This window comes from Cibotium barometz, chromosome 27 (assembly GCF_041138505.1).
Source record: "Cibotium barometz isolate CiBa-2024 chromosome 27, ASM4113850v1, whole genome shotgun sequence".
Lineage (NCBI taxonomy): Eukaryota > Viridiplantae > Streptophyta > Polypodiopsida > Cyatheales > Cibotiaceae > Cibotium > Cibotium barometz.
This window is the reverse complement of record NC_141072.1, coordinates 36775297-36784921: the sequence shown is the minus strand read 5'-3', so window position 1 is coordinate 36784921 and position 9625 is coordinate 36775297. Positions and strand designations below refer to the sequence as shown.

At 37.7% G+C, this 9625-nt stretch overlaps 1 protein-coding gene across 8 annotated transcripts in view; it reads right to left on the bottom strand.

Annotated features, from left to right (window-relative positions):
- Positions 1 to 984: 984 nt before the first annotated feature.
- The window catches only part of LOC147623347 (MADS-box transcription factor 23-like), a 44478-nt gene continuing 35837 nt past the window's right edge, over positions 985 to 9625 (bottom strand). The window contains exons 3-8 of one of the 8 annotated variants that reach the window (XM_086821489.1): positions 3333 to 3394; positions 3046 to 3145; positions 2761 to 2781; positions 2624 to 2665; positions 2276 to 2470; positions 987 to 2148 (exon numbers count right to left, since the gene is read on the bottom strand). In XM_086821489.1, coding sequence (XP_086677615.1) covers positions 2285 to 2470; positions 2624 to 2665; positions 2761 to 2781; positions 3046 to 3145; positions 3333 to 3394 — 411 coding nt within the window. In that variant the 3' untranslated portion in view covers positions 987 to 2148; positions 2276 to 2284. Of the gene's footprint in view, positions 2149 to 2275; positions 2477 to 2623; positions 2666 to 2760; positions 2803 to 3045; positions 3146 to 3332; positions 3395 to 9625 lie in introns of those variants that run through there. The other 7 variants (XM_086821488.1, XM_086821491.1, XM_086821490.1 and 4 more) reach the window with 7 other exon arrangements.

The following is a 9625-nucleotide window of genomic DNA, read 5'->3' as shown; positions in this document are numbered from 1 at the left end:
GAATCTAAAGAGCTATAAAGCGCTCATTTTGGATTAGTGGTGTTCAAGTTATGGTTAATCCAAACTTTTGACCACGTGTCCCAAACTTGTGGAAAATTCCCATATTCCCTAATATGGTGTTTAGACAAAGATTTCAAAATAGTCCTACGAAAAACAATTCATATTTAAAAAAGGACAAGCAAGATTCGCTTGTTATTATTCTCCATATAGATGACATGCTAGTGGTAGGCACCAATGAGGATTTCATTATAGCCTACAAGACTCACCTTGCCTCAAATTTTGAGATGTTAGATCTTGGTCTTTTTTACTACTATTTGGATATGAAATTCATATAACAAGATAATGGTATAGTCAATAAGCAATCAAAGTATATCAAAGCACTACTCCTCTCAAGATGTTCAATATGGAAAGTGGTAGACCAATTTCTACACCAATGAGACCCTGTGTAAGACTACTCTATAAGATGTTAGTGAATGATTCGACATAACCACTTATAATCAAAATGTTGGATGCCTAATCCATTTATGTAACTCATGGTGGCTATACATCCGATATGGTGTGTCACAACCTTCAAATTTCATTGACAGGTAGTTAAATGTATCTTTAGATACTTGCAAGACACTCAAGATCTTGGATTGTTCTATGCCAGGGAGGGTGATCTAGAACTGCAAGCTTTAATGATTTCGATTGGGCAAGCGATTATGATACATGACAATGCATATCTGAAAACTCGTTCTTTCTTGGAAATTTGTATGTATCTTGGCTAAACAAGAACCAACCACAATTGTGGCAACATTTTCCTATGAAGGTGAATACAAAGTAGCATTCATTGTGATAATTGAATGTATATGGTTGAGAAGATTTGATGAAGGATCTTTGTGTCCCTTCAAGCCCTTTTGCCATTTACAAAGCACATTGAAGTCTGTTGTCACTATGTCAAAGAGAGACTCAGACTCCATGTAGAAGAGATACCATTCTCATGACCAAGACGACAAAGCTAATGACAAAAGCGTTTCTTTGCTCGAGTCTCAGAGATGAGCGTGCTAGTCTCTGACCACCCCAGCTCGAAAAATAAAAAATCTATTACAATGCACATAATAATGTTGATAGATAATCAAAGCGCAATGTGACAGTCTCAAAGAATCATGTCTTTCATGCCACGACCAAGCATATTGAAGTTTGTTATCACTATGTGAAAGAGAGACTCCATGTAGAAGAAATCGATATGATATATTGTAGTACACATGACAATGTGGTCTAGACCTTTTCACTAAAGTTTTCGCACATAAACAGTTTGAAGCTTTCTTACAAAGCTTTGGACCTCTTTCCTTTCAAAACTTATCTGTAATCCTTGTAAACCTTATATTTGTACTACAGACATGTTTGTTAGATATATGGCTATACATGGACACTTTCAGGTTAGCTAGTATATAATTAACTTTATAAAAAAAATTTGTATACTAGCTAACCTTAAGGTGCTTATTTACACCTAGATGACTATGAAAAAAAATCTAGTAAGACAAGTTCCCATGGTATAAGTGTATGACCTACTATCAAATATCGACAATAGGCACTTTTTTAGTAGTAGGTGATGGTGATGAAATGTACCTTATGGGGTTTTAAACCATAAAGGCCTCTTCACACTAGTCAAACACCTTTACCACTTGGCTATCACCTCATTGACCACAAGAAGTATTTAATAATGAGGGTGCAAGCGTGAAAGGAAGCATTGAAGAGGGCGAAAATTACGAGCGGAGCCTTGATCGAGGCTTGGTTTTCTTCGCGGATTTGGAACTTACCTTTTCTTCCCGGATTTGGCAAAGTTTGATCTTGGTGGATTAGCTTGCAATAATGAAGCCTCGTGGGGTGCTGCATTTGAAGTTAAGAGAGATCGGTTGTATAGAAACCGGTGTACATACATATCTATATCTATGATTACATATATATATATATATATATATATATCACATGACACGGGTGACGGGAGTGTTGTTATTTTTCTAGTAATACTTACTGCAGGCTATATATATTTACATGATTTTCCAGTAACTGTGCCCAATTTGACGAGCAATCTCTAGTAGATTGTGGCAAGTATCAAGGCATTTCCTGTCAGGCTATCCATATGCAGGAGCTGATCAGAGAGATGATCTGCAAGTCAAGGGTGCAGAAGAAAACAGATGATTTTTTGTTTCTCCAACAAACCAATGTGAGATTTCTTAAGCTTAAGATATTAAAAATAATGGTTTTCAAGATATTAAATGAAGGTGAACGGTACCCTGATGATCTACGCAGGAAAAAAACCAAGCTGAAGAGTGGTTAATTCAGCAGCAACAGTCATGGCGGCGCTGGACTCGTTTTGCGGAAGAGAGAAGTCCCTCACACTTGAGGAGCCCTGCACGTCCTGCGAGCTCCTCATGGTGGTGGTTGTCACGTCAGCTGGTGCTTGGAGCATGGCAGACACCTCAGCAAGCTTTTACTTATCAAAAACCCACATCAACTTAGGTGTCACAGATCATAATCACTATTGCTAATCACCCACATTACGCGTTAATTTTCATACTCACCCACATTATGCATTAATCAAAATACGTTAGGAATTACATACATTACATTACTGCATTACCTTGGATCTTAAGGTCTCATTTTGTTGTAAGAGGAGTTGCTCCTGCAGAAGAACGAGAAAAATGGTGAATTAAAGCTGAGAGATTACCCAAAATTTAATGCAAGGATAATGCAATTGATCCTACTAAAAATTTGCACCTTCTTACGGAGGTCTTGAACCTGCTCCATCAGCAATTGTGTCTTCGTCACGAATGAAGAGTTGTGAACGCAATATTGAATTAGTCTCTAATACGTTGCAGGCAAAATGAACATAGAAATATACACCTAAACAATATATATACTACATGAAGAAGAATAAAGGAATGATGGCATTGTGATTAGAGCATGCATAGATGAATGCGATGCAATTATTGATTGATTCTCTGCATCACTATATAGCAGTAAGGATCTGCTTTTTCATTCCTAGGACTATAAATTGCTCACCTTCCTTGCCGTCACTCTACGTATCCCAACTTGAAGTTGGCTTTCCAACTTTTGTAGTTCTTTCATTTGCAAGTTGCTCAGATTTTCGCCAAACAAATTTCTGCAAAACAAACACACACCCCACCAACCGCCCCCCCCCCCCCCCCCAAAAAAAAAAAGAAAAAAAAAGATAGATTTAATCACCCATTTATAGTAAAAACACCTCAATCTACAGAGTAAATGCATACATGCATGTAATGTACGCAAATGAAGCAAAAATACCATCCATGTGTCCCTATGTTTTGTACCTATGTTTTTCTTCCATGAAGCTTAGCTGCTCCTTCATTTGGGCAGCCTCGTTTTTCCAATACTACAATAAGATCACCCAAGCTTTCAAGTTCTTAATTTTTTTCTTGCTTTTTTACAGGGTATCCACAAATAAATGCGCTAATTTCAATGGGCATTGTGTAGCATGAAAAATATCAACATGTAAAGTATTTTGTATTAAACTTTCATATCTACTAGATTTCTTCTTTTTGAGTTGCTTTAGTAGAAAGATTGATCTTTCTCAATAATTTTTGAGTTGACATGCACCCGAGTGCAACACTCTAGAACATCGTCTCCAACATTAAGTTGGTCTTATCATCATGCACTAATCATTTTTTCTATGGAAATGATGATACCAAAGGCTAAAGCCCACGGTTCTCAATAAGTAGACCATGGATTCAAAACCCATCCTTGGATGCTGAGAACTTGCTAGCGACCAGCCATACATTGGATCTCATCAAGGACTTGTTGGATGCCCTCCACCTTCATTGGGCCCATCAACAGACATATATCAAACCTAGAGGCTTGGAAGGAGACCACAGCTCTACTCCATGTATGTGAGGATAACGAAAGGCATAACCATAATGAATCTGAGCCCACAATGGGTCTTGGATGTTTAGTTAATTCAATGAGCCTTGATAATATGAGTTACTGAATTTGAAGAGAATTCATTTTGAATAAATTGGGGCAAAACTAAACCCCATGTCTCTCTAAGTCTCTCTCTTTTACATGGTGATGCACATGCAAACAAAGAAGAAGAAGACAAATATGTTTATTGATTGTATTATTGTTTACGTAGAACACACGATTACATGATTGTTGAAGATGTAGGTTCCACCTTTTTATGTAAAACTTATGTCCTTTCAAATCACTCTTTATATCACTTATGAATCACATTTTCTACAATGAACATGCCAGACATGACATGAGCCAACAAAAAAAAAACCATTTAAAGAAAACCAAAAAAACTCAAAATTAAAAAACAAATAATTTCTTGCAATGGAGAGAACACATGTATCTGAATCCATTCAAACCTGCCTCATGCACATTTACTAGGAAGAAACACTTTTATGTGAATTCGGTCTAAGATAATTATTGGAGATAATCCAATTGATTAAAGTGCATCTAACCATACCTCTTCGAATCCACCTAGCCTTTGGTCCCATCGAATGACTAGCACTCAACAGTGTGCTTCTTTGGCAAAGACTTCCTTGAATTTGCCTCCTCAAGTGAAAAGATTTTCAAATATACGAGCCAAATAAACATAGATACATCATAGGAATCATAGAACCCTTAGCGACAATAGGTGTCAAAATCCTCCAAGCCCTAGATTTACAAACATGCTTATTAAATAGAGCCACAAATTTTACAAAAAAGAGCACTGAATTATCCCCTCTTTTGGGCCTTTTGGGCAAAGCTCCATTAAAGACTGGAGAAATACCAAGACCATCAACGTTCTCTCCAATCGGAATTGTTGAAACCATGTCAAATGAGACACACTTTTAGTGTTAATCCCTAGTTGGGTTTGCCCCAAAGCTGGCCATGGCCAACTATAATCACAAACACCATTGTGTCAATCATGAAATTTCCCTTTTACACTACCATAAGCAAGTAACACATAGAGTAACACACAAAACACAAGTGAAAGTGCCACCTCATAAAGGAGCCCATTATAGAAACTACTTAACCATGTCAAAACCAAGTTCCATTTCCTCTCCATTCAAAACAAGAACATGGAATGCAAGGAAAGGTATAGAAACAATTACATGAACTACTTCTAACCGAGCTGTTCTAAAAGGGCAATCACATAATGTGTAGAATTGGAGATCCTATTCAATACCTAGAGAAGTTTGCGAAGTCATGGGAAGGATTGATGATCCCACCAAGATCTTCTAGTTTGAATTATGACTTGACAGCAAAATAGATCAATGGTTTAGGTAGAAGATCCACTTGAAAAGGCTAAGTATGAGGTCTTGGACACACTTTAGATGTGAGATTCTTACCCATAGGATCCAAATGTAGTCACATAGCTCATCTATACAAGAATGAGGAAGAAGAGACCATGCAGAACTACATTGCAAGAGCCAAGAATCCATACATCTCCATATGACATATGGCCCAAAGAAAGACAAGATGACTTATCACTTAATGAACAATTTATGACCAGCCTCAAGAGAAATATACCGGCGTCCATATGATATCTCCATAGGAGATGCAGCCTAGAGAGAGACTAGATATCTTATGACTTAATGACCAATTCATGACTGGTCTCAAAAGAAAAAGACTTTATGACAATCTTTACATATATAGGCACTATATCGTTGATGAGTGTTCTCGTGAGACAAAGGACCTAGTAGATAATCCATAGACAAGTATGCAAAGGTTTTCCACTAGAACCAAGAGATAGGGGACTCATCATCCAAACTCTTGAGAGATAAAGGAGCCAACCACCATGAATAAGATCCCTAGAAGGACATGAGTATGATGAGTTGGTAGACCTTAACTAATTGGTAGGGCCAACCCTAATACTAATCTCAAGGCCAACCCCAGCAAGTTCCTCAAGTCAGACACCCACACTTATTCACATAAAGAGAGATGGTTTTCTGTGTAATTTGTCCTCACAAAATCATTGAAGTACGAAATGTCCATTTTTAAGTCCATGATAATAATAGCTTTATGCCTATTGCCAGTGCCACATGCAAACCATGATAGAGCTCATTATTGGTATTAAATAAACTTGGCATGATGAACTTCGGCACCCTAATAGGTACTCCCCATATAAGCTAAAGCCTTATCCATACTAGTCGCATGAGCTACCTCCTCAACTGACACAAGTTCCATGCATGCCTAGAACCTCTTACTAAGTGGTATGTGTAGTGTAGACCACCATAGTAACCATACCCACCTCCACTACTACCACCTCAACCCATAAAGATTAAGAGCCTTTTCCTTACACATAAAACTTAAGTGCATAAATAAACATAAGCTTTATGCTTATGCATAGATCTATATATTGTAGGTATAATGCATAGAACTTTGACATGCAAATAAGCATAGGCTTTATGCTTATGCATAGATCTATATATTGTAGGTATAATGCATAAAACTTTGACGTGTAAACAAGCATAAGCTTTATGCTTATGCATAGATCTATATAGTATAAGTATAATGCATCAATTTTATGCATAATATTTATGCTTGCGCAGGTGAAAGCCACCAACCATTCCTCAGAGCTTAAAAATTGGCAAGTGTGCAAGCCCATAATCCTTGTATGTCGACAAGCCATCGAGACAATAACCCAATAAGCATACAAGTTGGTAAGTCCACAAGCTAATACGCTTGTAATTCTACAACACAAGCCTCAAATTTTGAAAGCTACAAGTCCGCAAGTCTACAAGCAAGTAAGCTTACAATTCCATAAGCCAATAAACCCACATGCCTATAATTTCAAAAGCTGATAATCTTGAATACCTTAATCCTGCAAGATTTTAAGGCGACAAGAAAGTAAGTCAGGAATCATGTAAGCGTCTAATCACACAAGTTTGCAAACCCGCAAGCTACAAGTCTTGAAGAAAACAATCCCATAAACTGGTAAGCCAAAAAGCCCACAAGTGAGCAAGTCCATTTGTGGGTGATCCCACAAAGCCTACAAGCCTATAAGTCTACAAGCTAGAAATTTTTCAAGCTTGTAATTTCTTTAGCTAAGTTTAAATTGGAGAAATTCCTCTCTTACACACGTGTTCTTCCTAGATTGGGTGCACCATCTTCCCTTCCCCCTTGTTCATGTTGGATTTTTCTTTTTATATGTGAATTCTTCTAGTTTTTAGGATATTTTACAATTCCTTTCCATTTTTCTATTTCTTTCTCTTTCTTATTTCTCTTATTTTTATTTCCTTCCTTACACTCTTTGTTTAGGTCTTCACTTTTAGATGTCTTTGCTTTTGCTAATTCTTCTTTTTCTTCTCCCTTTTTTCCTTAAATATCTAATCATCTTAAAAGTCTTCCTCAAAGCTTGACCCTTCACTATCATAATATATTATTCGTTTTAACCTCACTAGCTTTCACTTTTAGGATCCTTTCCTCTAGCTCTTGGTCAACTGTTAGCATGCTTCTTTCTAAATGTTCACTATAAGACAATCACTCTTTTTCGATGCTTAGTTTCCACGCCTGGTCACATCGTCGAAGTGAGGGTCGAAATACTAGTGAAATTATACATGGAAATAAGCGTCGAAATAACAGTGATTTTTTTTAAAAATTTGAATTTATATATACTATTTGCTAGTTCCCACCCTGGGATGTGTTTTAGCCTTCTCTTTCTACCTCTTTTGCAAGCATGTGTCTATGAGAGATAGAGAGAGAGAGATCTAGAGAATGAGATCAAAGAGATCAGAGAGAGAGAGAGAGAGAGAGAGAGAGAGAGAGGGAACGGAGGGAGAGAGGAGGGTAGAACTTCCATCACGCTCTTTGAAAGAGGACAAATGCAAAGCTCCTCCTCCTCATCACTAAGGTGCATTTAAGAAAGTGCTCTGTTTTACAATGAAATTAAAGTTCATCATCAACTTGCTCATCCTCAGTGAGATCCAGGTCTCTAAATAAATATATTTCTAGAAATAATTCGTCATTGTTGTCAAGGCTTTCAGGCAATGGTTCCAGGGGAGGATGATCCTCCAAGGGGTGGAGTAAGAGTGCCAAAGTCAATACTCAGGACAAGAAGACTAGAGAAAGTGTTTGACACGGCATGAAGGGAAGGGGACAGGATGGAACAGATGCATAGATCTTCATCAAAGTTAAAGTGGATTTGGAGAGCGGGCAAGGTTTTCAGTGAAAAGGTTGCCAGGAAGGGAAGGATGATAGATTTGGAACTCTATGAAAAGATAATGGGATAATGATAGACATCGAAGAATAGAGATTTGGATCCTGTCATCAAGTTTACCAGAGAGGGATGTCATGTGATGTCATGTGCAAGTAATGTGCTGGCTAACACCAAGACTAGCCTTTGAAGGGGCAACACATAAAGATTAGATTTAGAACTAGATTCAGGAGCTACTACTGCTAGTTTTGGCAGGGAAAGATTGTTGGATGGAGCACGAGGGTGTCGGCCAATTGCTAGAGAGGAGATCTTGTGGCGGTTGGAACAAGTTGATTTATTGTAGTAGTAGAAGGTAATTCATCCATGTCATCATCCTCTTTTACCTCTAGCATGAGAGCTGTCGCGACGATGCATTATGATCATACTCAGCTTAAATCTTTTCTTCTTCTAGATTATCTATAGTGTCTGTTTCTCATTCAAGATGTATTTTTTCAATGAGTACACCTTCATCCAATCCTAATCCAGTGTGAGCCTCACCTACTTCCTTATCTATTACATCTTCTTCTTATTCTTCTTGTTATTCAATAGGTGCTAGTGGTGTATGCTCAACCATCACATGATCAAGGGGGGAGTTCCTCAGCATCTGGTAATTCATCAACTTCTATTTTCACCTCTTCAAATATTTGTTTACCACATGGATTTATTTGGATCATAAACAACCATTTATGATCTGTTGGGTCTTCCACAAAGATGACTTGCTCACAGTGCTCTAGTAGAACAAATGTGTCCCTTTGGTCAGTCCATATCTTTGTGCAGTCTACTTGAAGAAATCCACACTTGTCTTTGCATACAGTTACTTGCGCCCCTTGAGTTACCAACTTGAACATAAAAAATGAACATATCAAACTTTCTGAATCCAACCTTGGTAATATCTTGGATTGTTCCACAATAATCCAGCATGCCTACTTTAGTATTGCCATCACTTGCACTTGAACGACTTTCTTGCATGAAATTAGCCTTCACACCACAATCAAATGTTGTTCTCTTTTTATCTATTTTCTACTCACTTGTATATATAACTAAATTTCTCAGCACATCTCATTCAGATATGCCAAGATTATGGACACAAGAAGAAGATGATCAACTAGTTGGGGAAGAGCCACAAGGGAAAGGCCTTATGAGAACAACGGATGTAGCATTGCGCGAGAAGATCAATAAATTTTGCATCTTAAACTCACATGCTATGGAGAAATGGAGCGAGAGATATAACTTGGTGAAGGCTGAAAGGGACCAAGCTCGTTTGAGTTTTAGAAGGAGTCGAACAACCCGCACACTAACGTATCCAACAGAACTTGCACTTCTTCTAGACTTTCCTTCTAATAAATGGATCCAACAAACCATACTGCAAGCTAAATGCAATGGTGAATCAATAAGTGATGAGGAGGAGGAACTTGCATATAGTTG